Source organism: Podospora pseudoanserina, chromosome 6 (genome assembly GCF_035222485.1).
Source record: "Podospora pseudoanserina strain CBS 124.78 chromosome 6, whole genome shotgun sequence".
NCBI lineage: Eukaryota > Fungi > Ascomycota > Sordariomycetes > Sordariales > Podosporaceae > Podospora > Podospora pseudoanserina.
In genome coordinates, this window is record NC_085925.1 from 4,025,154 (window position 1) to 4,049,669 (window position 24,516).

Genomic DNA, 24,516 nt, shown 5'->3' on the forward strand with positions numbered 1-24,516 from the left:
AGCCGCTTTCTCAACAAACCAAAGCCGGGCGTGTGGTCTAGTGGTATGATTTCTGTTTCGCACCTTTGTCTGCGATCTTACAGAAGGTCCCGCGTTCAATTCGCGGTACGTCCAGGTCTCTCACACACCTCATCCTCCAACAAAACTACGACAGGTGCACAAACATCTGTTGATAAATTGTTCGTTTATCTTCCGTAGTATAGTGGTCAGTATGTGAGCTTGTCATTGGTCAACGCTCGAGACCCGGGTTCAATTCCCGGCGGGAGAGGCTCTATAGAAGAAGGGGGTTGTGTGGGTGCTCTTTTTTTCTTCTTGGCTTTTTGTCTCCTGTTTAAGGAGGTTTTGTTTGGGTATTGAGTTGAGAAGGGTGACATAGAAGGGGGGAGAGAAAATTCAGGCATGACTCCAAGGCAGCACCTCCGTCTTTTTATCCCCCCCTACATCAACCGCCTCGGCACCAACAAGAAAGAATACCACTCTCGCCCAGACGGTATCGCTCTTGTTTTCCCAAGCATGCATCGTCCCTCTTTGCACGACCACATCACCCTTTTTGAGCCTTCTCTTCTCCCCGCCGTCCAGAGTCAGCTCCATCTCTCCTTCGATCACCACCCCAAAGTCGATTGTTTCTGTCCTGTGAAACTGGATTGCCTGCCCTGGTCCCCAGTCGCAGTACCGCACGAGTGTTTCCCCTGGTGCCTTTGGGAACCAGAGCGTGCCTGGGCTTGGCTGGAGGGGGTGAGCCTGGAGACGGTTGATGTCATCTTCAGTGGACATGTTGAGGGGGGTGGTGAAGGTTTTGTAGAGGTCGTGGACAACCATGCCTACTGAGCCGTACGGGGTTGGGGAGGAGGGGAGGAGGGAGGGAGGGCCGAAGATGGAGAGGCCGGTGGTGGGGGAGTGCGTTGTCACATGGCGGGTAGGGGAGCCGAGGGGGTTGTAGATGGGTTGGTCTCTTTCTGAGGAGGACATGGCGGTGGTGGTGATGGGGGTTGTTGACAAAGGAAGATGGGTTTACTGTGGGGGAAAAGAAAGAGTGGCGATGTGGAACGGAGCGTCAAGAGTGTTTTGATGAGTGCAAACCCCTCTCGGAGGTAAAAGAAGGGTCCAGTCTTATCATATGAAAAGCACGGTGGGTGTGCGGCCGGGTATTATCCAATGGTGGTCATATATATACACCGGACCTGTTGAGTTGTACAAACAATGCGAGGGGCAATCTACCTTATGTCGGTTGATGTTGAACACACACAGCCAATGATACTTCTTGCATCCCCTTTACCACCAAAAATAAGAATAAAAAAGTGGGAGAATTGCCAAAAGTAAACTCTTCATGTGATGAATGCTTGGACGAGCTGGGAATCGAACCCAGGACCTTTCGCATACAATGGATCCTTGATCTTAAGGATACAAGGATGAGTATGCTAAGCGAACGCTCTACCAACTGAGCCACACGCCCTTTTCTTTTGCTTGATGAGTGGACATGGCCAGAGATTTCGCTCATGACTGAAAAGCAAGCCACGTAAAGGAGCCAGAAAGCCAAGAGTACGAAGGCTAACAACAACACAGGCAAAAGATTATTGCAAAACCAAAACCAGGCAAAACAAGAGGCAGGGTATACCATTTCATCACCTTGCCAGGCACCAGCCGTAGCTTTCTCTTCTCAACGGTATCTAGTGCCAACAAGTCTATCTCCCAACCGAGAAAAAATAAAGGGTGCTGCTGTGTGCGTGTATGTTTCATCATTGCGCGCCAAATGCTCTCATGCCATAATACAAGAACAGGAAGATCGAGACCAACATCAAAAAGAGAAAATTCAAAAACTACACCATGACGTCCCGAGAACCACGCTTAGCTGTAACCGCCGCCGCCACCGTTTCCACCATTCCAGTACCCCTGTTGAGGGCCGTTAGCCGGTCCTGGAGGGTTGCCGTACCCCGATGATTGTTGCTGCAGCTGCGGAGGGGTTCCGTATCCGCTCGTGGGTGTGGTGAAGCTCCTCTGAGGCTGGGGATGAGCGAGAGGTGCTGGGCTGGTGGTGGCGCTTCGCTGCGGCGGCTGACCGATGCCAAAGTCAAACCCGTGCTGTTGCTGATTCGGTCCCGGTGACCCCATCCTCGACTGAAGGCTTTGGTTCGTCATGCTCCGTGTCGGTGGGTGTGGCAGGGGTTGGTGCGGGGGCGGCGACATGGACTGGTTGTACAAAGACCCTGTTGGTGAGCGCAAGCCTTCGTGTGGGTTGTAAGGAGACGGGGCGCCGGGGGACCGGGCGTTTTGAGTGCTGACATAGTTGGGGCCAAAGGGGTTCGTGGGGTCTACCGTACGTGGAGACTGCGCGCCTTCGCGAAGAAGAGGAGTGCTCGTGGGGCTCATGGGACCGTCGTTGCCATTGTTGGCGGCACGAGCAGCCGCGGCACCGGCACCGGCACCGGCACCGGCCGCGGCCGCTGTGGCCATGGCGACAACGTTGCCGAACTTCTCGTTGGCGGGGGCGGGCGAAGGGGGAACACTGTAGCTGTCCTTGTCGGCATGCCCGTTTTGGGCCATGTCCTTGGCATTGTACTCGTGAGCGTTGCTTGTGAAAGCATCAGGGTTGATGCCCTCCTTTCTGAACCGCTCCATCTCCAGACGCTCGGCTTCGGCACGCGCCGCGGCCTCGGTGGCCTCCTTGGCCCCCTGCCTTCTCTGGCGGATGCAGTAGAATAGAGCAGCGAAGAGGATGGCAGCACCGACAGAGGAGCCACCGGCGTAGATGGCAATTTTGGCGGCGTTGGGAAGTTCCTCCCATTTCTCGGCCATGGTCTTCTCGGGCACAGGGGGTGGCGCGTTCATGACCTCCTCGACGGTAGAATTACCCCTTGATAAGAGTCAGTCACGGGGCCAATTTGGGGTTGACGGAAGGAGCTTCTTCAAACTTACTCGACAATCTGGATGCTCTCCCACGAACCAGACCGGTCTCCATACACATATTCTTTGCCGCTGCTGTAGTCGGTGACGTGGCAGTTCTTGACAAACATGGAAAAGGGGCCCTTGGTGTAGTCGGTAGTACCGCCGGCCCACTCGCGGGTGCCCTCGGGCAGGCTGGGGTCACCACCAGCCCAGATACCGATAGAAATGCGCATGGGTGTCTGGGGGTACAGATCCATGCCACCCTCATCTTTCTTGCCGTCGCCTTTGCTAATGGCATCCTCTGGAGTCAGTCTGCGGAACTTGGCGCCGTCAATGTAGAAGTCAAGGTAGTCCTTGGTCCAGTCCAGGGTGTAGTTGTGGAAGTCGTCCTGAACGCTGGGGATCTGGTCGTACTGGGCGTTGGTGTAGTGCGGTTGGTTCTTGCCAAAGTAGTTGCTCTGAGCGACGGTGGAGTTGCCGCCAAAGAATTCCCAGTCGATCTCGTCCAGGTTGTCGCTCAACAACATGATGGAGCTAATGATGCCGCGACCGGGAGCTGCCTTGAGCCAGATTTCGGTACGACCCCAGAAGATGTAGAAGCGAGAGCGAATGGTGGGCGAGTCGCCCTGCTTGTTGATGGTGAACTCGGCACCAGTCTCGGGAGAGTACTTGACAGGGCCGACGGTTGTTTCCCAGGCTTCGAACTTGGGGGTGGCGTTGAAGACAAAGTTGTAGTCCATGCCGAAGGCGGGGTTTGGCGGGCACGTCTCGTTCATGGGAAAGCAGTGGGTGGTGACCTGGGCGGCGACATTGCTGATGAGCGATGTCCACGCCAGCAGCCCGAGGGCCGGGACGAAAGATGGTGTTAATCTCATTGTCGATTCAGCTGTCGTATGCTTGGGGTGTTGTATTGATGTATGTACAAATGTTGCTCGCTCAGACTGTTGATATGTACGTCTTGTGTCGCCGAGTGATCAGAGTAGTTGCATGTCGCTGTACTGCTCTTTGTATTCTCCAAGGATGTCGTCGTCCAAAAAAATCGTGTAAAAATCGGGGATCAAGATCAACTGATCGGCCGTGTCGGAAAAGAATCGAATGTTTGGAGGGATTGTGTGAGGCAATTGGGAGTGCCTCGTCTCGGTCAGGGCAAGTTGAGTGCTTGCCGCGTGTGGTTGTAGCTGGAGCTGGTGGGTGAAGGAGTGTGGTGTGTGGTGCTGTCGAGGGATCTCAACAGAAAAGGGAATGTCAACGACGGACGAAAAGAGATGGGACATAGAGATGAGAAAAAGAGATTAGGAGGCCCGAAAAGGGGCGTGTCGATAAGCAGACACAGCAGGATTCCTCGCGAACCGAAGCTTGGGCTCTCTCGGCAGGCCTTGGCGGTTAAGCCCTTTGCGGGATAGCCCGCTGGAGCACGCGCCAGTGTCCGGGGAAGCCCCTGAAGGACTGCTTGTTTCATGTTAGCGCACCTGCTGTTGAACCAATCACAGGCTGTCATCCAGAGACTAGCATTTTCTTGGGACTGCAGAAGCGGAGAAGCCATCTTGGATTTTCAGGCACAACGGCCACACGCAGATGAGTGTGACCTCACTGGTCCACTGTTGCGAAACTGTGAATTTTTTTGGTTTTATTTATATTTTTACTGTTATTTTTATTCTTCTCATCAGCGAAAGAAGAAACCGAAACCTTCCATTTCTCATCTCCCGTCTACTGGGCTGCGGGTGTCGCGGGCCGCCCACCGCTGACATTTACCCGCTACCTATCTTAGTTGACAGCACCCGATCCAGCCGTTGATCAACACTAGCTACTTTGTCCAACTCTAGATAGGCTTGCTCTCCTGGATTGCCGTGTCTCTCCTCATCACACTCACCCACATATCACTGTGTAGCCACAAGCTGTAGTTGTGCGCTTTCCACGGCTCATAAGGGTACACAAGTTGGAAGTCAAAGTGCCGCAACAGCTACCATTGGCAAACAAGTCCCGTGTATCAGTCTCACATCCCGATGATCTGCAAGGAGGGGTAGCACAAGACAAACATACCTCGACGAAAATCTTGTTCAACTCAAGAAAGGCGACAGTCTTCCCAGGACACCCCCATCGTCCATACCCGAATACAAGTTCGGCCACTCTCTTCATCTCGACAAACTTCTTCTCGTTCTGAGCCGCGGCCTCGATCCACCTCTCGGGTCGAAAAAGGTCCGCATCCTCCCCGAAGGTGCCCTTGTGCCGTCCTGTTGACCAGAAGCTTGCTGCAATTCTCGTCCCACCAGGCACAAATTTGCCGTCGATGGTATCACCTTCGGGGGGAACCACCTTCAACGGGATGCCGGTGAAGGGGGGGTAGAGACGAAGTCCTTCGTAGATGACTCCCTGCAGATATGGCAGTTTGGCACCTTCGGCGGCTGTGATTGGATTCGAGATCTTGCCGCTCTTGATGCCCTCATCAATCTCTGTCTGCAGAGCTTGATACACCCTCGGCGTTGTCATGACATATAGCATTGTCGCTCGAATGGCGGTAGCGGTTGTATCAGACCCGGCCACGATCTGGATCAAGACCTCGGCTTCGCACTCACGCTGAGAGAGACCATGCCGTACAAACGAGCCCTTCCAAGGAATTACCTGTCAGCGGTCGTCGTTGCCGAGTCCTAGAGAAGAGGGGAAACCTACCAACATGTCCTTCCTGTCCTCTGCCCCCTCTCCGAATCTCTCCCCCACCAACATCCGAGCCAGTCTCATCAGCAACCCCAGCCCCGCCTTGTCCGTCGCTTTTGGCCCGATCAATTTCAGAGTAAGATCATTTGCAAACAACCCCCTCAACAAGGGAGCCGACGATATTGCAACCGACTTCGGAGCATGTCTCTCCACTAATCCCAAATAATCAACCCCGTGCTTATCCGCTCCCTCGGTCAGTACCATCTCAAAGTCGGCCTCATGACCAAACGCAATCCGCGAAATACTATCCAAGGTGAAATGTGAGCTCAACCTGGCCAAATCAATCGTCATTCCCTGCTCGACTTTGCGCTCAAGTACCTCTCTCACTTGTCGCAGTTTGAGGTCAATATCCCCTTCCAAATTCGGCACATCCTTCCCCGCGTACCCAGCTGAGAGCTTAGCCTTGAGCTCGTCGTGGTACTTGGTGTCCAAGGTCGTGAACATGGTGTCGGTGAGGGGATCAAGCCGGGACTGTTTATACCAGTCGGATCTGGAGTATTTGGACCGAGCCCCTGAGGTGCGTCTGATCACCTCCGGGTCCGACGTGATGAGGTCGTTGGGGCCAACTCGGATGGTGGACATGTGGCCGTACTTGGAGTTGGCAGCAGTGAAGTAGTCGGCCATGCGGCCCGAGCGGTGGACCTTGTAGAGCCAGAGATATGAGAAAGAAGTGGTAGGCGGGCCAGGGAAGCGCCGGAGTGGAGAGAAAAAATGGCAGTAGATGGCAGTAGAGAGGTAGTATGTCATGAACAGAAGCAGCAGAAAAGCAGGGACCGAGTAGGAGAGCGGAGGGTTGGGGATCTCGGGCAGAACGGCCATCATGTGCGACGGATAAGTCATGGCTTCGGTATCCTAGTGGGAGGTACAAAACAGAGAAATACTGACGAGAAGCTTAACAGCGAGTTGACACAAGAAGGAGCTGGAAAGAGGGGAAAGTCCATCATGTGGAAGGCGCATAGAGATATCCATTTCCCCCGCACACTGTAGGTTGCATGAGTGCCAACTTCACCAATCACTTGAACATTGATGCTGTGTTACACTCCTTCATCGTCTTGGTAAACAACAAGGCGGCACCTTACCATAGGTAGCCAATAAGCCACTGGTAGGCCAAGGTACCTAGGTAGCGATCTTGTGAGCAGGGCAACTACCTTGAAAAGAAAGAAAAAAGAAAAAGAAATAGGAGATGGTGAATACCACCAAGAATCAAAACCTTCAGATTTACAATTACAACAGGCCGAGGTTGGTCGCACCTACTTAAGGCCGTGATCTTTTGCTTCAGAGTTTCCTTTATACCTACCTATGAACCTACCTTAATTACTTCAGGAATGACTTCACACTTGGCCCGTGCCCATTTCTGAAGTCTTTCCCGAGGACTCATCCATCGATTGATCCACTGGTTCAGAAAGGCTATTTATTCAGAAGACGTGATCTTCAGGTTGGTGGTGGCTGAAAGTGAATAACGCCCTTACCTAAGCCAAGGTCTGGTTGCGCCGTGGCCTCGCTGCAAACCTTACTCAAATTCCTGTCGAAACCTCTCTTCCGGAAAGATATGATTGTTCCCAAAAGAACCCTATGCTCATTCTTTTGTGGCACAGGCCAGGCTGCCTGCAAGCCCCATATTCACCTCCCGTTGCTAGGGCTGGTGGCTGTTTGATTCTTACCTCACTTCACACTCTCACTGTTTTCTTCGCTCGGGACGCCCAAAAAATCCTTCTTTTCCATACCGCAGTCTTCGACATAGGTAATAAATCAAGCAGTCTACCAGAGACACCCCTATCGAACATCAACATGGAAAAGAGCCTTTGGGCGAATGCCTTCTACTTCGACTTTCCGATGAGCTGTTGAGGATGATAACGGAGGAGGTCTTTCATGTTGGCAAGCCATGGACGCGTCGAGATAACAGCTGGGGGGATGAAGACCCGACCGACATCAATCACAAGGTCCGCTTCTCTCAATTACACACGCTTATTCGCATTTGCCGCCGTTTCTACACAGTCGGAATGCCCATTCTGTATTCGAGCCTGGAATTCCGTTCGGCTTCAGACTGCAGACAACAACACAAACCTATTTAGCTTAACACATGAACACCAGTGATGATGGATGATGAGTCAAGAGAAAAGAGAAACATAACGGCTTTGCCCACTGTCCAGATGACCAAAGATCTTGACCACTATCAATGAACTGAGCGGAAAAGGGTGTGCCTAAAACCCGGTGACAGTGTCCTATTCTGATTCAACTATAAACCACTTTTTCCCTGCCAGCCCTCACCAATTCAGATGATTGGCTGCCATGCCCGGCTAGCTCAATCGGTAGAGCGTGAGACTCTTAAGGGGTACCTCCGTAATCTCAAGGTTGTGGGTTCGACCCCCACGTCGGGCTCAATTCCCGTTGCTGATCTTCTACTTTTGCAAATATTTTGCATTGTCATTCTCTTTTCCATCTTGTGGCTTTTTTTTTTTTTTTGGCATGTTGCTTACATTTCGCGGGAGGACTCCGACAGCAATTAAGGTGTGGCGAATTTTCTGCAGGCACATGTTGTGATACCACTGGATACGCAAAGCTTGTTGACGACACTCGCCACAGTATGGCTGGTGAACAAGTGATCGACACTGCGGACGCTGGGGAGGCGCAACAAAGACGAGGTCGGATCAGATGATGTTTATCTTTTGACACCATACAACCGAGAAACAAAACAAGTGGCCAATTTGTGTCGGTCCGGAGCTGGTAAAAAGCAGCAGGTAGGACGTTGGAGGACGGGATTGGCCCCAACGTTCCTGGTTCCTGGCCTGCCGTGCCGAACCGGGGCGCGGGAGCTTTGCTAGTGCCGGCGGCTCGGTACATAGGCAGGCCCCGAGAGAAAAGAAATTTATTCCCGGTCCCCTTACCCTCGTGTCGTTTCTTGCAGGGGGGGAAACGACAAAAAGTTCCGACCCGTCCAGTGAAGAATATACCAGTACGCGGCGGCACTCATCGGTGGCAACTCATTGGGTGTCCATCATGGCGGTTTGTTGGGAAAGGACTACACTAGGAAAGCCATGAGGTTGACGCGCGCCCCATCACTGTCGTACGCTTTAAACCATGGGAACTTTCGAAACGAACAGTCAACTGTGGCGAGTATGAAAGTGGTGTTTTCTTGCAGTGGTCCACCTGTGGCTGACGATTCCCAGATACTGGTCGACGTTCGCAGACGCCAATGATCTAGACCGCCCATCGGGGAAAAAGCTAGAGCTTGAGGAGCCGTCATATGAGCTGTTGAAAGGATCTGGTTGTTTTTGTGACCAATTCTGTGACGAGCGGATATCGATCCTCGGAGAAGCAGCTCAGGCCGGCTGCTCCTAGGTAGGTAGTCTATGCATGGCTTGCATTTGCCATTGGCGACAAGTTTCCGGGAGATGCACGCTGGTCCAGTCGGTTCATCTGAAATATATGCTTGGACGGGTTCGGCAGTCGCTGTCATCTCAAAAAGCCATGCTTGCGGTGCAACGAGATCCAATCCTCCGTAACCAAGAGTTGGGTTGGAGGGGTGAGGGGCAGGAAAGGGTGGGGTTCAACATCCCACCTCCACCGCATGCCCCAATCAGCTGGGGATATTGGCTCGTTGGACGGCTCCAGAGACATTGTGCACCTATCTCAAACTCTGGCAATACATTGATGAATGTTGGAAGCTGCCTTGCCAGTCCAAAATACTGTAAGTATCCTGTCATGACAAAAAGCAGACAATCACTTTGGAAGGTGAGAAGACATCACTAACCGCCCGAGTTTCAACCAACAAAGACTTTCCAACCCCAAACCCGACTCCACCTGCCCAACCCAAGAACCGAAGAGCTGGAGGCTGGTCTCGGTCAAAACCCTCCGGCAAGACCCAACGGTTTGTGCCGGGTTCCCAGCCCAAACTGTTCCTCCGGAAGCATGCTTTCTTGGTGTTGCTTTACGGTGGGCAGCACATACTGACATGTACGGGCCCTACTGTGTAGGTGTCAAGAGTCTCAACTGTCAGTTGAGCCAAGAACGAGCTGAATAGCTGCCCGCAGCCCTCGTACGGTATGGTCCCTTCTAGAACTCGGTCTTTCTCACGTGCGGTGAGGGGGAAGAGGGAAGAAGCTTCCACGTTTGTTCCACCTCCATCGATGAGGCTGTTGACAGAATACCGAGCGATCGGTAGAAAGCACGGAAACACCTGCATCCGGATGAAGATGGAAAGGGCTTTACAAGTATAAAAGCAGTGGGAACGTCCGCTGGTGAGGCTTGAGAAAGAGGGTCTCTTTCCCAGGGCTGCGCATGGCTTGTAAGCGCCGCCTGCCTGCCGCAGCCCCACATTTTCCGGAGCAATCTCTCCGGGCCTGTACGAAGGAGATGCTTGAAGACAGGTCCAGGTGGTGCAGCAAAAAAAAAAAGACTTGCGGATTGCGGATGCACCGAATATATTCCGCCGTGCACTGGAAAATGACGGATTTGTCTTGCCGGGTGTGTGGCCCACAGTCTTCTTTCCCCTTTCAGGACCCTTTCGACGTGTCACCATGCTATGCCTTTGCCACAGCACGCCAGCCAGGTCCAAAGTCGAAGCCGTCGCCCCCAGACACTGACCCGTCCCCTACGCTACACCTTTCGTCTGCAGTGGGTGAGGTGGCGAGAACCAGCTGTCCGTCACTGCCTGTAGCTGGTTGGGAGCCCTGGCCGCAGTGAAGCCCAGTGCCAAGCCCATGGTTCCGTTGAGCTCTCAGGAGGTACCTATTGCTCCCTCCACCCCTGCCCGCTCACTATCCCCCAATAACCTTACATACGACGCCAAACCACATACCAAAAGACGGAAGCCTTGAGAGGATACAAGAACGAAATTCCCGGGTTTTCTTCAGGCTCCCCTAACCCGGGGCAGCCAGAGCCGATCATCTTTAGTCGCCAAACCATCCCCTATATCATGAGCCACACCAAGACAACCACACCACAGACGAGAAAAGCAAAACGAATTCATCGGCAACAGGGCATCTACACGGGCATAGTCATCATCAACAGAATCCCATGAGTACTCTTGCTCTTCCTACACACCCTCGAGCTTCACCACCAGCATCACCAGCATCCGAACAGATCCGCCGTCCCTCCCCACCACCTCTTTGCTGTGCTGTCATCTCTTCCAGGCCGTGAGGTACTAGCCCACTGAGCCCGCCTTCATTAATGTGCACTGAGCACACGACCGGTAACTGCCCAGCCTGCGGGAAGGATTACCTGGTCTTCGTCGAGTTTTGCAAAGACTACCACCCACCGTTGGTGACTTGTCCCAACGGCACCACCATCGTTCGTGTTGAAATGGAAGAGGGCGGCTGTCCGAGTCCTGTCTGCCCCAACAGTCGGAACGGAGGTTGTGCCGTCATGTAGCAGCAGCAGAAACAAGAACAAGAACAAGAACAAGAACAACAACAACAACAACAACAACAGAGACGGAAACCACACCAAGACGCCTGTTTCGACCCCCCCGAACCACGTTAGAGCTTTTGACCGCTGGGTTCAACCTCGACAACTTGATCGAGCCCTTCGTACTCGGGAACGTCAAAGTCATATTTTGCTGCGATTGCGGGTGTGACGAAGCTTTTGTGGGGGGAGGGGGGGTGGGGAGAGTCAGTTGGGTCCAGAAGACAAGCAGGATGGGGCGGTTTTGGTACGCACCGTCCTCCAATGAAGTGACGGCCCTTGAAGTGTTTGACAAGGGGCTTTGGAGCTGTCAAGCTGATCAGGAAGTTAGGGTGAAAATTACTACCGACACCACTTTTGGGCGGGCCCTCCTCGATATCCCAAGATGAGGGGGCATCCACGGAGGTCACCGGGACCTGGGTCTCCGCCATTGCATTGATGACGGCTGGGAACGGCTCTCGAACTTCTCCAGAGAAACTGAAACCTACACCACCCGACATTGAGTCATCATGAACCATGAGGTGGGAGAGAGGAGAGGAGAAGGGTGACAGAAAATAGGTGGAAAAACGAACCAAAAATAGCATCGACAACGTGATCAGCCGAGCTCAACGCCTTGGGGAAATCGTCGACGAAGAGAACATCCAGGTCTTCCAACTGTTTGGCGAGGCGCTAGATACACGAATAAGCGATCTGCCACGAGAGAAGGTGGCCAGCAGGGCTGGAGAAGGGATCGACCAGGCAAGCAGTGTAGTAATATGCGCCCGCTGCTGTCTAGGTCAACCATGGGAGGAGAATGTTTTAGTCTGACTTGGACGTGAAGCGCGCATTGCATGTACCTTCGCTATAGGTATAGAAGAAGTATTGGGCAAATGAACAACAAAGCGATATTGCCATACAAGAAGAGGAACATGACTTACCTGGTAAAGCTCGTTTTTGCTGCGTTTGGGGTAGTAAATGGTTGGTTGATAACCGTAATGGCGCAGATGTCGGGCTGCCACAAGACCGTCACCCCCTGAGCAACTGGTGAGCACAGGCCACCCAGGTTGAAAGTCAATAAAGGGGTCTCAGTCACCATTGTTGCCAGGGCCGACAGCGACCAGAACCCTGCGGCCTTTGTTGAGGGGATGGACGCGGTACACTTGGTTTATTGTCAACACAGGCCCGCCGGGTTCGAGAACTGATGACGGGATCAGGGCCAGAATTTAACGCACCAACCTGGGATACAGACAGTCCTGCGAGCTCCATGAGCTGGTCGATGGAGAAGGCGCCTGTGCTCATCAGCTCCCTGTCCAGGGCGGCTGCAGCCTTTGCACCGAGTGTCTACCAGTGACTGTCAGCTGCCATTCATTCACCATCAAGCAAAACAGCGTGCCTTGAATACCATGGTCAAGTTCAAGGTGTGGGGCGACCTCTTGCTGTGTATAGTCGAGGACCGAGTGGAGAGAGAGCAGTGGGAAGGGGAGGAAAATCCGGGGGGAGAAACAGAAAGAAGCAAGACAGGTGATTATATGGTCAATTAGCTCCAAACTCGGAACAAATGAAACGAAAGCCCAGCAAGCTTTACTGACATCACCCAATGTCTTGATGTAAGGTAAACCACCCAGAAGAGCTCATGTTACAGCCGGAGGGTGGGGCAATGCATGCGCTCACGCACCACCTCAGCACCTGCACTCATTTGGCGCACGGACCCCAAGACTGCCCAGCCAGAATTTTTGGAGCTTTCTCCGGTTCCACTCACTCGAGCGAGAGAGCGCATCCCGCCAGAGAGGCCATCGCCAAAACCTTACGACGACCGCAGCAACCACCGACTCCGTACTCCGTGCCCCGGATCGCACCCGCCCAGCTCAACCCCGCAACATGGTCGTCAAAATCCGTCTCGCCCGCTTCGGGCGCACCAACTCGCCCTTTTACAACATTGTGGTAGCCCATGCCAGGTGCCTCTCCCCGAGCTCTTCGAAATGAAATTATGATGCTGACGGACAACAAACCAGGACGGCCCGCAACTCCCGCCCCCTCGAGGTGATCGGCACCTACGACCCCATCCCTAAGAAGGACACCTACGACGAGTCAGGGAGGCTGCACAAGGACATCAAGCTCGACATATCGAGGGCGCAATACTGGATTGGTGTGGGGGCACAGCCGACAGAGACAGCGACCAGATTGTTGAGCATGGTGAGAAGAAAAACTCGGGATCGAGATGCGAGAAGGTGGTTTGTGGCTGACCAAGTTTTTCGACATGACCAGGTGGGAATCGTGGACCCTAAATACCAGAAGACGCCACCAAGGAAGTCGACACCCAAAAAGGAAAAGGCGGCCCCGGCAGAGGCATGAGTTATGGGAGGGTTTCCATGGGAATAGGAAGAGTGGCAAAAGATGGGGGTGGGACGGGCGTGTATTCTAAAGGGAGGATGCGTACTGATACCGCACACAACCCCTTGGCATATTTCTAACAGGCGTTTTTGGGTCGACACTGTCTGGATTGTACGATACGGTAGGGGAATGGAAGCTCTATCACTATTGTTTGGGAATTGTGGGAAATCTTGCATCTCGAATGATGAAGTGGAGGGCTTGGGGGTTTTTCACGCCAACGAGTTCCCAACCAGGGCCAAGAACGTGTGACCTCCAAAAACCCAAGACGATTCAAAGTAAGCAATTGTTGAGGGACCATAGCCAGCTGTCTGCCACATACAAACCCTAATCTTTGCCTGTCCATGATGGCGACCAACAGCATCTACCTTAGCTTGTCTAGGTAGGTACTCAAATGTGACCGAGCTCCGAGGTCAAGCTGAGCCATAAGACATAATTCACACGTTTACTTCAAGCACTTGTATGAATGCCACGTCCATCTCAGGACTACACATTCTCTTTTCTAGTATCATAGCCCAACCCCATGCAAGCCGAGATCCCATAATGCGAAAACCCTATCATGCAGACTGTCTCCACGCACCCACACCACTCCACCCCACACCAAACCAAGCATGTCTTATACCCCAAAGCCCACAATCTTTCCATCAAGCAAACAAGGTCCGCTGGCGTAATGGCAGCGCGTCTGACTACGATCTTGACAAGAGATTCAAGTAATCAGGAGGCTCCAGGTTCGACCCCTGGGCGGATCGTTTTTGTCCTCACAAACATCGAGGTTCTTCTTTTGCCTTTTGTTCATCACTCCCATCTTCCCATCAGCAACATTCCTGCTTGGTGCCGCAGTAAAGACTGCTATGTCACAACATCCAGGAGAAACTCTTCACAAGACCGAGCCATATTGGAGAGGAAATATATTATCTCTTTTTATTCATCTTTTGGTATCCCTATCCAAGAAAAAAAAAGGCAATGCATCCCGGCCGGCCTCCCTGTTCAACAGTCCCAGAAACGCCCATGATGTGAAATGTAGACGACTCCCCCTTCCCCCCGAAAACAAAAACCAATAGACATCACCCAGCCGCTTCCCATACGCTCCGCTTTGCTCCGGTGGACTCCCTCGTTTCCCGAAAAAACTATCGTGTTGACGCATGACATGTACCTGTACTGTGATCCCCCTTGCTCTTTTGTAACTTTCTCTACTATAACCGGTCTATAGTGGGCCCATCCAAAAGAGATTAATGATGGGCGCTGAAGAGTGCATTCATCGCCAGGCAAACAACCATGACGCAGGCACCGTAAATCGAAAGACCCAGAGCCATCTTGCGAATCAGCCCCGTCTCCAAGTGCTCCAAATCCCACCTCCACTTCTTGCATCTCCTCCTGCCACCGCGTCCGCTGATCACGCTCCCCAAGCTGGCAACACTGTCCAATAAACCAGATCCAGTGACCGCAGCACTCTCTTCGTCGTCGTCGTTGTCATCGGCAGAATACTCGGCATCGTCGTCCTCCTTGGTCAAACGCTGGTGAAAGATACTATCCGGATCGCTAATCTTGTAGTAAAATAACCCCGGCAGGATGAACGAGATGGCCGTCGAGCCTGTGCTACCGACATAGGCCAACACAGTGTCCAGCGTCTCGACGCTGAGCGCGGTGAAATAGCTAAGCACCAGAATGACGCTGGTAATGAGGGCAAAGCGAAGCTCCGACATGGCAACCACAGGTGCCCCGTGGCTATCCAGGGCGCCACCGCCGGCAGCTCCTCCTGAGGGAAGAAGGGGCTGGCTTCCGGTTCCGCCGCCCGATGGACGCGAACTTCCGGGACGCCAGCGCAGTACCGCGTCGATCGATGCACGGCACGGGTGGATTTGGAGAGGAATGCTGAAGGTGACGAGAATGACAATAGCGGCCTTGGCGATGGTGGAAGCAATCGAGGGCGGGTACATGCTGACGATGTTGCCCTTGACCTCGTTGCCAAAGGTAAGGTAGCCGGTAATGGCGACCAGGACGTAGATGGAGGCAGCAGATCCGATGCTGGATCCAATGACGCCAACGATACTGGCGGGTGAATTGTCCTTGATCTCGTTCACGATAGAAAACATCTAGACAGCGTTAGACATGGAGTCGGGTAGCCGCATTCTAGTGGGAAGACATACATTCTGATGGCAAGTGTAGGCAAAGATCATGACTGGTAGGCTCCTCAGCGCAGCTGTTGGGCCCTCCCAGGTGACCCAACGAATGTCCCGATTGTTTGGTACCTCATCAGCGCCAAAGTGGTACACGACCAGAATGACCAAGTACCCAATCGAAAGCAAGGCAACAATGCTGGTGTACTTGAGCGAGTCTAGCTTTTTGGGGAAGCTGAGCGGTATGATAAAAACCAAGAAAAAGACAGTTATCCAGAACTTCCGGTCCGCGAGGAAGGGCAGCCCACTGTCGACACTCCCAAAGGCCTCGGCAACGCCGGGCATCAGGTCTCCGATGATGATCATGTACGAAACACCAACTCCAAAGCACTTGATGGCGATGGCGGCATCAAACACCACGGCGGCGTTGGGATACGTGATCTGCGAGAGTGCAAAGAAGGACGAAGTTCCCCGATCGAGGTAACGTGCGCATCGTGACTGGAGGTACAAGCCAAACGCCGATGTCAAGCCGCACCACACAATTAACAGCGCTCCCCATAGTACACCAAAATGCGACATGGCGCCGGGCATGGCGAGTGTTCCGGCGCCCACAATGGTGTTCAGCAGGTTGATATTGCTGCTCATCATCGAGGCGTTGCCTCCACCCAACTTGGGGCTCCGTGTACGGCGATGTCTAGGACCGGAGAGTCAGCAATTACCAATCCACAACCTGAGGAAGCTTGCGATATACTTACTGCGTCATGGCAGCGGTTGAACCTCCAGGAACAAAACTATCCACTGTAGAATACCCAGTCATCGCAGGACAACTTGTATCCGAGTTGTCCAGACTTCTCAACAATAATCAACGATCGTATAGATGTAGCAGTGCTGTCGGGCGGGGGGGAGAGGGGTTGTGATGGCGGAATGGCAACGGATCTACGCTCGATTTTGCGGCCGTCGTTTTTCAATGGTTATCAGGGTCTTCGAAACCAGGCAGCCATCGCGGGAATCCCTTTGTTGGCAGTTGACCGCTGGAGTAGGCGTCGTCACGGAGCGTCTCCCGAGGAGTGACCTGAGCGTTGGGTGTGTCGACAAGAGATGGAGTAGTAATGATACTCGATTGCCTGACGCAGGCGGTCGCTGTTGTATGGTATCGCGGGAGGTTTTTCCTCGTCGTCGTTGTCGTCGTATGCGCTGAGGTGAGGTGAGCAAAAGAGGAAGAAGGGGGCCAACAAAAGCCGGGGGCCTGGACAGGAACGGGGTGGTTGTCTCAGAAAGTCGGCCAATTACAATCGACACAAAAAATAAAATTGGGGCTCCACGTCACGCGAGCCGTCAACCCGCTCGCTAACCATCAGCCTTACAATAGCGATAACGGGGACTAACCACTCATCACAAGCCACGCCCGTTGCATTGGTAAATACCACCAAGTAAATACAACCGGTAACCACGCCGTCGGTTGCCCCGTCTCTCTCTCCCTTCGCTGGTCAAGAGCCTCCAATTGGTCAACATCACGCACTGCACCAGGTGGACAACTGTCAATTCTACAGAAACATCACACCTCGGTTCGGCAACCCGCGACGTCATGGACGACACGCTGGACAAGACAACGCTGTCGACGATTGAGCTGCTCGAAGCTCGTCTGTTGCGCATTGAGCACATTCTCTACGGCCCCACGACAGCTTCAGCCCAACCACCATCCGAGTCAGCTTCCACGTCTCTGGCTGAGCTCGAACAGCGGTTTTCTCTCCTGCTTCGACACATGCGTGTTTACGCCGAGATCCTCAAGATCTGTATGTTCCTGTCCCCACCCTCCTGAACCCTCTTCTCTTCACAAGGCTTACACGTCGTCTAGACAAATACCAGCCCTCTTTCTTCCAACCACCACCGTCCAATCCCAATGCTCCTTCAGAAAACACACCACCGATCGATCTATCCCCGGAAGCGGTTCGAGCGACTGTGCTATCGTATGCGTCTCAGTTCCCGTCAACAGCGTCAGCCCTGACTGCAGTGACATCCGACACGCCCATCCCCGACGCGAAACTGAGTGCCGAGCTGGCCTCCTTACTGCCCAAGATGAAGGGTATTCAAGCAACACAGATGGCGCAGGAGGCTGAGATCGCTGAGCTGCGGGCAAGGAGCGAACGAGTAGTCAAGGCATGGTATGAAGGGGGCGTTTTGAGGTATGGCCGCTTCGTGGCTGATCACGAGGGGAGATTGGAAAAGGTGGAAAGAGGTCTGCGGAGGATCGAGAAGGAACGGGAGGAACCGCCGCTTTGAACTTGACGACATTATCATCAGGACTGGAACGAAACGGCGATCGATTTCGGCATGACTTTGAAGGGATGGGGAAACACCATGGCGATGGGCGCTTGACCCGTTTGGCTTTGTCCATGGTTTTCTGGCTAAGTGCTAGGGTATATTTGGCACAATGGACATAAGAATCGCAGGGGGCTAGTAACACCGCGGCCACAAGGCTGGGGTATATGGACATGGCAGCGGACCTGGATTGGATGAAGAGAGGCGCCGATGATATCTCCCAGCAGCTGTAGTCGGAGCAAGAAGCCTACTTTGGGGGAAGAAAGATGTTGTGACGGGGCCCTGCTGTGTCACCCGACAAGTCTCAGTTCCCCAGCCGGCATTCGCACTCTCCGTGTTTCAAAGCCGCCATTTCAAGCCGCGATCACGCATTTGCCGCGTTACACCTACACCGAAGATCAAGCAAGAGAGTGGCATAGCCAGCGCCTAAGAGGTAGACGCTTTTGTATTTACTTTTTATACCGTCACGAATTGGACGCCGGTCCGAGAGAGTTCTCCAGGCAGTTTTGCCGGGGTTGTCTTGTGGGGCACGCGCCGACGTTCTGGAAGGGCCATGGATATGGAAAAGGCGGCCGGGCAGTATGACCGACTCGCTGACTTGGCCAGCGTGGGGAAGGTCGTGATATCGAAAGCCGGTTGGTTACAATATCGACGCCGGTTGGCAACCTGGGCCGCAGGCCGGCAACCCTTCCGGGCCCGACCATGCAAACTCCATCTGATGTTCAGCCTGGGCACCAAAAACTTCAATAAGGGAGGAGCTGGACGCGGTGTTGGGACCCTCCTGGACTCGTTTGTGCTTGCTGTGCGATTATGCCAATTGCAGCAAGCGGATGGCGGTGTAGGTCGAGACTTGCCATGCGGGCCACTAGTAATTAATCAACGGAAAGAATTGCCTGATCATGACTATCTAGGATTTGATGCTACACTCTGTGCCTGTTGAAAAGCCGGAATCTCTCAGGATTTGCTGATAAATGACCGCCGTTACGACATGACCTTGTATATGAAGAGCAAGGCCCACTCGATCAAATCGGCGCTAACGCAGGAACCGCGGAACGACTCCATTCCAGGGAAGTTCGTGACGTCGATTGATTCGCAACTTGGAGGTAAAGGTCCACGTGGATGGTGGACAAAGATAATGGTGAGAAAACCGCTCAACGCCGTGCTGTTGTAACACACACAGTGCCCCCTCTCCGTCGGAGACATTTGTTTTTCACCAGAGCCAACCGCTTCGCCACTTCTCGAAGGTCGTCAACCGTCAACAGTGTCACAACACCACCCGACCTGGTGGACTATGGGCGCAGTTATCAGTCAACCACGAAGGTTTGCCTCTGCATTCTTGAAACCGCCATGTCTTTTTCCCCCTCTGCGTCTCTTGCTAATGGTCTCTCTGAAAAGCCGATCGTCACCGTCGTGGTGCTCAGGCCGTGCGTTGGTCAGCCAAAAACAAGGGGTTCAGTCAGGGGGGCCGCGCGACACAGCCTGATTTAGAAAGCGACCACCACCAGCCTATCAGCTCGCGTCACCCTTCCCATTGTTCTGCAACTAAACCTCCCCCCTCGGCTCCTTGAGGCGGCCAGAGCGTCTCCTTTAAGATCTATACGGCGTAATGAATTGAATTGTTTTCTAGCGTGCCGGGTCGTGTCCATTGTCTAGTCTTCGACGGGGACGTTGAGGCTAAAATAATTCCAGAAGACGTTTGTTTCCAGCTTTGATGAATCTGAATCAGCGACCACCCGAAGAGGGCATACGCCCACACGATGCAGCTGGTCAATAGGGCGCCGCATTATGGCATCCATAGCTCGGGGCAGAGGTCCATCCCGCCGGCCTTTGGCCTTGCGCGGTCGACTGTTAGCGGGGTGAGCTGGGCTGTTGAGGGACGGGAATTGAGTTGTCGACCGTTCAAGTTCAGCTGTTAGACTGCCTTTCAGTCTATAGGTCGACAGCCCAGAGAGAACAGTTCCCCGCAGATGTCGCCAGTGATCACGAAAGGATGGAAGCCCACAAGGCCTGGATAAAATGCTTGGCTCGGCAGGGCACAGCATGGACCACCCATTTTCGCTGCATCCAGGCCCCATCCCGACCAAGCCGGCCAATCCCCGTCAGGCCTGCACCACACTGCATCCACATCCACTTGCTGGGCTCAGCCAGTGAGAGCAGGCCTCCGAAAAGGGCAGTCTGCAGTGCCCCTTCCCGCCATTGCCCTCCAACGCAACCATCATTTACCTACCGTACCCTTCTTCCCCCCTCGTCCCTCTTTTTTCCCGCCCCCTTCTCACCATTTTGACTGACCCCTTCGCTTCTTCACCACCACCCGACGGCCGACCATCGTCACCACCTCACCCTCTGCCCGACCGACTTCCCTCAACAGTCCCTTACGACACACGATCGGAGCACGCCGGCCGGAACTGCGATTGCGACACGACAGGCTACCTACCTGAAGATAGGACAGGACAGGACCACTGGACTGAAGGGGGAAAAAGCGGAGGATTCTGAGACACCGAAGGGTTTTTTCGTTGTTTTTTATTATTCTTTTTTCTTCTCGGCTCTCGACATTCTGTCATGACAATTAGCGGTCCTGCAATTGCGACCACTATTACCTACCTACTAAGGTGCTACGACCCGACCTCCACTATTCCCGGTCCCCGAGCTTTGCTTTAAGTTTCAGCGCGCCGAGACGACGGGCCCCCCGAGCTCGATAGCTACATTACCTGCTACCACCTGAGGAACTAGACGCTTGCATTTACCAAAGTCAAAGGCTTCCCTTGCAGCAATCCCCCTCCCCCTCCCCCGAACTCCCCGACGCCGGGGCTCCCCCTTTTCACGCGACGACGCTTGCGACTTGCGGCTTGTGAATTCCATTCCAACCTAGGCACTGCCCTATCAGGACAGCTGTCTCATGCCCCATCGCGAGTCTTGCGTCAATTGAATCGCCACCGAAGCGCGGTTCGCCCTCCTATCACCCTCGACGTCTTTTAATCGCCAGCCCAAGGCCCGCTCGTCCTTATGCCCAACTACGGCTCACTACACTCGCCATCGCTCAGGAAAATGGAACAGTCCAGAATTCAGTACGGGCGGAAGCGCCTAAGCCTTGGGAATATCATCGGTGACCCATTTGCCTTGGCCACCATCTCCATTGCTTTTGTAGGTACCCGACGCGCTTCCAAGAAACATATCAATTGCTGACTGTGTTCGACATAGCTTGCCTGGATCATTTCCTTCTTCGGTTCCTTATTTGCCCACATCAATCAGCCACCAAATACCTCCGGAGTCAACAACTCCTTTCCCCTGTATACGTGGTGGGCTGTTGTGTTCTACTTCTTCCTCGTCGTCGGCGTTTTCATCGTTGTCGCTTCGGACAGCGTTCAGACCTACCATGTCGCCATTGTCGGATACCTCGGTTGCGGGCTTGTGCTGTCCACATCAGCAGTCCATGGCTTGATCTACTCCAACATTGGCTCTCGTGAGGCGGCTGCCGCCGGCATGATCCTGCTGGCCATGGTCACCATTGTCTGGATCTTCTACTTCGGTTCGGCCCCGTCGGCAGTGCCACGCGCTTACATTGACTCCTTTGCGCTCGCCAAGGAGTCATCCACCAACCGACAGACGATGAACACCGGTTACGGCATTGGCCGCCCCGAGACATCAACCTCGGTCCAGCCCCCACAGATGTACACAGCTCAGCTTAACGGTCTCGAGAACCCATCGCCTGTAGGAGGCATGCAGTCGTCTGGCATGCGCAACTCTGCTGTCCCCCCGCCTTTCCAGTCAACACTTGGTCAAAAGTCCAACGGCTTGCCAGGAAGCTCCGATGGGGACATTGCTCCTCCCACCGAATACCCGTACCGCGCCAAGGCCATCTACAGCTACGAGGCCAATCCCGAGGACGCCAACGAGATTTCATTCCAGAAGCACGAAATTCTCGAAGTCAGCGATGTCAGCGGCAGGTGGTGGCAAGCGAGGAAAGAAAATGGCGACACGGGTATTGCGCCAAGTAACTACCTCATTCTGTTATAGACGACTGTGGATGGAATGAGAGGCTCAGGAGAGCTTGCAATTCATTACAGCACACTACACTACAGCACACAGCCCAGCACAGCATGATTGGGAAAACAGTCGGCAATTACCGTGGGCGCCCGCACGTACAACATTGTGGATGATTATTTTTTTTCTGTTCTTTTCTTTTCTTTTTTTTTTTTTTGGCTTGGTCGTCGGCAAATAACACGACCCACTGGCCTTTTTATATACCCAGCAAGAGTTTCGGTGAGGGCGGCGGCGGTGGTTCGACGGTGGTCCGGAGTTTGGCGCAGAAAGGGTGACGCTCGACTGGGAACCGGACAACAAAACCAATGATTCTCTGGGACGGACAGTTGAAACGGGCGCTCAAAATTGGCGCGCCCGCTGATGCTCGAAGATGCTGAGCTCATGGATAGATCACTCTGGCTGCCAGATTGGAGACAGAAAGCATGTCCTTTGACTACGGATGATGCATTGTCTCTTGGTGTTGATTTCAGCGCCTTGGATCTGTTTGGATTAAGGGGAAAATCAAGGCGGGCGGAGCAAAGAGGATAGAGAGAGAAAAGAGACAGCATAGGAAGTGGCTCTTTGGGTGGGGAAACACTTTGTCTCCCTCTCTCTTGGACCGGGTTCTGCGTGCCTGACTGCGTGTGTGTGTCTGTGTGCCAAGTGTGGGATTAGGCATTGCCAGCTCTCTTGTCTTTTTTTTTTCTAATGATATTTCTGGGCTGGGCGCGACTTGGTATTTGTTCTTGTTAAAACACTTGGTTTTCTTTTTTTTTTTTTTTTTTTCTCCTCTTTTCTTCGTACCAAAACAGTACCCCCTTGGACGCTAAGCTTTATCTACCACTCTTGAGTCGGACAACCGAACGGCAAAACAAAAGGATGAAGCCTTTTTTAACATCACCTCACTTGCTTCAAAAGCTGGGAGTGTGTCGCTTTTTGTCCTTAATGATGTGGTTGGGTTTTGTGTTTCTCGGATAATTCTATGTCGCGATGCTTGACTGGTTTCGTTCTGTTTCTGTTCCGACGAGTATTCCATGTACGATATTTTGGCTTGGGTTTGACTGGGTCTCTTGTGGCATTTGGAACGCCGGGTATTTCAAAGCTTGGTTGTTCTGGAATGGGACGAGGAAGAGCTGGCAAAAAGGAACAGGGGTGGAAGATAGGTGGTTAAAAGTCCAGAAGTATATAGGCACGTTTCAAAACATGTCTGCTTGAGCTTGTTTAAGTGATTCTCGACACCAACTGCTCCGCTGTTAAGCATCATCTTCTTTCTAATCTAAACCGCAACTGAAGACGGAGCTTCATCATCTCCTTTGGCAATTGATCCACCATCCATGGACTTGCAGCCTCTCTAGCTCTGCTCAATAATGCCATGCTTCTCTTGTCTCTGGCCAGACATCGTCCCCCTCGTTAAATAATTGCTGATAATATTGACTGCTCAGCCAAACCAGTCACGGCAGCTAGCCGCCTGGTGTTTCCGCACCGAACTTAAGTCCAGAGAGTTGTCTCGTGTACGAACCCCTCCGTATGAAAACCTCCGAGGCACCACGTTTGTGGCTACCATTGTTCGAGGCGTCTTTCCTACCCGCGCTCCATTATGCTGCTCGTGACCAGGCTCTGAAATATCCTTACAACATTACCCCAAGTCGATGGCGTGCCCAGAAAGACCGCGAACTGGCATAGCTCTGGATGTCGCTGGCCAACTCGGTAGCAGCATAGTCGACATACTTATGGAAGCCTGTCAAACGTCCTCTCCGTCTCTCAAGACAGAAGATTCGAGAGTCGGTCCCGTTGGGCAGTCCTTTGCTGCCTTTATTCCTCCCAATCACCAAAAAAAGATGACAATCAATGTCTCTCAAGCCTCTTCCTCAGTTCCCTCTCCTTCTGCTGCACCTCCATTTCCAACCTCTCCACGCTGTACTTGAGCGCTTCCTTCCTCTGCGCCACCACCTTGGCCCTCAGCGCCGCTGACCCATCCAACCTGCCCGATCGTGCTGCCTTCAACTTCTTCTCCCGCTCTCTCTCCTGCTGACGCCTCTGTCTTTCCTGCTGGGCGGAGCTGGCACCCTCGGAAGTGTAGTGCGACAGCCTCCCGGCGTTTAGCTCGGCTCTGGCTTTGAGCGTTTCTATCCTTCTTGCTTGGCGGTCAATGTTCTTTTCGGCGCGGTCGAGAAGCAGCGAGATGAAGGGTCCGATCTCATCGCGGAGAGAGGCTTCTGCGGCGGCCAGGGTGGGCTGGGGGATGAGCTCGTAGTGGCGGACGGTCTTGAGGAGGGATGTTAGGCGGGGAAAGTCGGAGATGCCAGCGTCGAGGGTGGAGACGGAGGATTGAAGGTAGGAGAGGGAGGTTCGGAGTGAGGTAACGCACGAAGCGTAGGAGGGTTGTCGTTGCTGGTAGGATTGGTAGGCCATTTTTTGTTTTGTTTACTTGGTGATGGTGTTGGGGAGAGTTAGGTGTTGCTAAGCAAAGCGTGGTGGGGGCAACCTTCTTGGCCATGCACAGACCACCACACGCTTGGCTGGTAGCTTTCCTCCAAGTCCACCTTGAACCGTTCCAGCTGTTTCAACCGTGACAATGGCGCCTTTGTCAGTCGAATTTACTGGCGTTCACAGCTCAGATGACAACGCCACAAACAAGCCAGAGGAAGAATGGTTCAGGCAGCCAGCATGATAAATTCTCTGCATGAGCAACGTC

At 53.4% G+C, this 24,516-nt stretch overlaps 10 protein-coding genes and 5 non-coding genes across 15 annotated transcripts; 9 read left to right on the forward strand and 6 right to left on the reverse strand.

The window, feature by feature from the left end:
* The first annotated feature begins 26 nt into the window (after positions 1-26).
* On the forward strand, positions 27-114 carry QC764_0101070. Its single transcript has one exon. It is a non-coding gene; the product is annotated as a tRNA-Ala (tRNA).
* QC764_610670 (uncharacterized protein) lies at positions 33-969 on the reverse strand (the record flags this gene model as incomplete). Its single annotated transcript, XM_062949548.1, has 2 exons — positions 33-741; positions 826-969. 2 exons carry the CDS (start codon positions 967-969, stop codon positions 394-396), a joined length of 492 nt encoding a protein of 163 aa, XP_062798301.1. The 3' UTR covers positions 33-393.
* On the forward strand, positions 189-268 carry QC764_0101090. Its single transcript has one exon. It is a non-coding gene; the product is annotated as a tRNA-Asp (tRNA).
* A 372-nt stretch (positions 970-1,341) lies between the features above and the next one.
* On the forward strand, positions 1,342-1,453 carry QC764_0101100. Its single transcript has one exon. It is a non-coding gene; the product is annotated as a tRNA-Ala (tRNA).
* Positions 1,454-1,845: 392 nt separating this feature from the next.
* Positions 1,846-4,291, reverse strand: QC764_610680 (uncharacterized protein; the record flags this gene model as incomplete). Its single annotated transcript, XM_062949549.1, has 2 exons — positions 2,914-4,291; positions 1,846-2,851 (listed from the first exon to the last, which is right to left on the reverse strand). The coding sequence occupies exons 1-2, from the start codon at positions 3,756-3,758 to the stop codon at positions 1,846-1,848; spliced, it is 1,851 nt and encodes a 616-aa protein (XP_062798302.1). The 5' UTR covers positions 3,759-4,291.
* A 184-nt stretch (positions 4,292-4,475) lies between these two features.
* On the reverse strand, positions 4,476-6,569 carry QC764_610690 (uncharacterized protein). The gene is made up of 3 exons (XM_062949550.1): positions 5,551-6,569; positions 4,924-5,487; positions 4,476-4,843 (listed from the first exon to the last, which is right to left on the reverse strand). The coding sequence occupies exons 1-3, from the start codon at positions 6,433-6,435 to the stop codon at positions 4,703-4,705; spliced, it is 1,590 nt and encodes a 529-aa protein (XP_062798303.1). The 5' UTR covers positions 6,436-6,569; the 3' UTR covers positions 4,476-4,702.
* Positions 6,570-7,730: 1,161 nt separating this feature from the next.
* Positions 7,731-12,484, reverse strand: QC764_610710 (uncharacterized protein). Its single transcript, XM_062949552.1, has 6 exons — positions 12,210-12,484; positions 12,071-12,136; positions 11,916-12,010; positions 11,571-11,667; positions 11,254-11,482; positions 7,731-11,175 (listed from the first exon to the last, which is right to left on the reverse strand). Exons 1-6 carry the CDS (start codon positions 12,274-12,276, stop codon positions 11,073-11,075), a joined length of 657 nt encoding a protein of 218 aa, XP_062798304.1. The 5' UTR covers positions 12,277-12,484; the 3' UTR covers positions 7,731-11,072.
* QC764_0101140 lies at positions 7,887-7,974 on the forward strand. Its single transcript has one exon. It is a non-coding gene; the product is annotated as a tRNA-Lys (tRNA).
* Positions 10,765-10,965, forward strand: QC764_610700 (uncharacterized protein; the record flags this gene model as incomplete). Its single annotated transcript, XM_062949551.1, has 1 exon — positions 10,765-10,965. The coding sequence occupies one exon, from the start codon at positions 10,765-10,767 to the stop codon at positions 10,963-10,965; it is 201 nt and encodes a 66-aa protein (XP_062798305.1).
* On the forward strand, positions 12,177-13,879 carry MRPS16 (37S ribosomal protein S16, mitochondrial). The gene is made up of 4 exons (XM_062949553.1): positions 12,177-12,498; positions 12,590-12,932; positions 12,990-13,170; positions 13,243-13,879. The coding sequence occupies exons 1-4, from the start codon at positions 12,381-12,383 to the stop codon at positions 13,327-13,329; spliced, it is 729 nt and encodes a 242-aa protein (XP_062798306.1). The 5' UTR covers positions 12,177-12,380; the 3' UTR covers positions 13,330-13,879.
* Positions 13,880-14,021: 142 nt separating this feature from the next.
* Positions 14,022-14,114, forward strand: QC764_0101170. The gene has a single exon. It is a non-coding gene; the product is annotated as a tRNA-Arg (tRNA).
* Positions 14,115-14,258: 144 nt separating this feature from the next.
* Positions 14,259-18,030, reverse strand: QC764_610730 (uncharacterized protein). The gene is made up of 3 exons (XM_062949554.1): positions 16,238-18,030; positions 15,513-16,176; positions 14,259-15,458 (listed from the first exon to the last, which is right to left on the reverse strand). Exons 1-3 carry the CDS (start codon positions 16,297-16,299, stop codon positions 14,595-14,597), a joined length of 1,590 nt encoding a protein of 529 aa, XP_062798307.1. The 5' UTR covers positions 16,300-18,030; the 3' UTR covers positions 14,259-14,594.
* QC764_610740 (uncharacterized protein) lies at positions 16,627-18,770 on the forward strand. The gene is made up of 2 exons (XM_062949555.1): positions 16,627-17,275; positions 17,338-18,770. Exons 1-2 carry the CDS (start codon positions 17,068-17,070, stop codon positions 17,760-17,762), a joined length of 633 nt encoding a protein of 210 aa, XP_062798308.1. The 5' UTR covers positions 16,627-17,067; the 3' UTR covers positions 17,763-18,770.
* Positions 18,771-19,978: 1,208 nt separating this feature from the next.
* SHO1 (Transmembrane osmosensor) lies at positions 19,979-23,106 on the forward strand. The gene is made up of 2 exons (XM_062949556.1): positions 19,979-20,942; positions 21,000-23,106. Exons 1-2 carry the CDS (start codon positions 20,805-20,807, stop codon positions 21,813-21,815), a joined length of 954 nt encoding a protein of 317 aa, XP_062798309.1. The 5' UTR covers positions 19,979-20,804; the 3' UTR covers positions 21,816-23,106.
* Positions 23,107-23,666: 560 nt separating this feature from the next.
* Positions 23,667-24,233, reverse strand: SPC19 (DASH complex subunit spc19; the record flags this gene model as incomplete). Its single annotated transcript, XM_062949557.1, has 1 exon — positions 23,667-24,233. The coding sequence occupies one exon, from the start codon at positions 24,231-24,233 to the stop codon at positions 23,667-23,669; it is 567 nt and encodes a 188-aa protein (XP_062798310.1).
* Between the last annotated feature and the right edge of the window lie 283 nt (positions 24,234-24,516).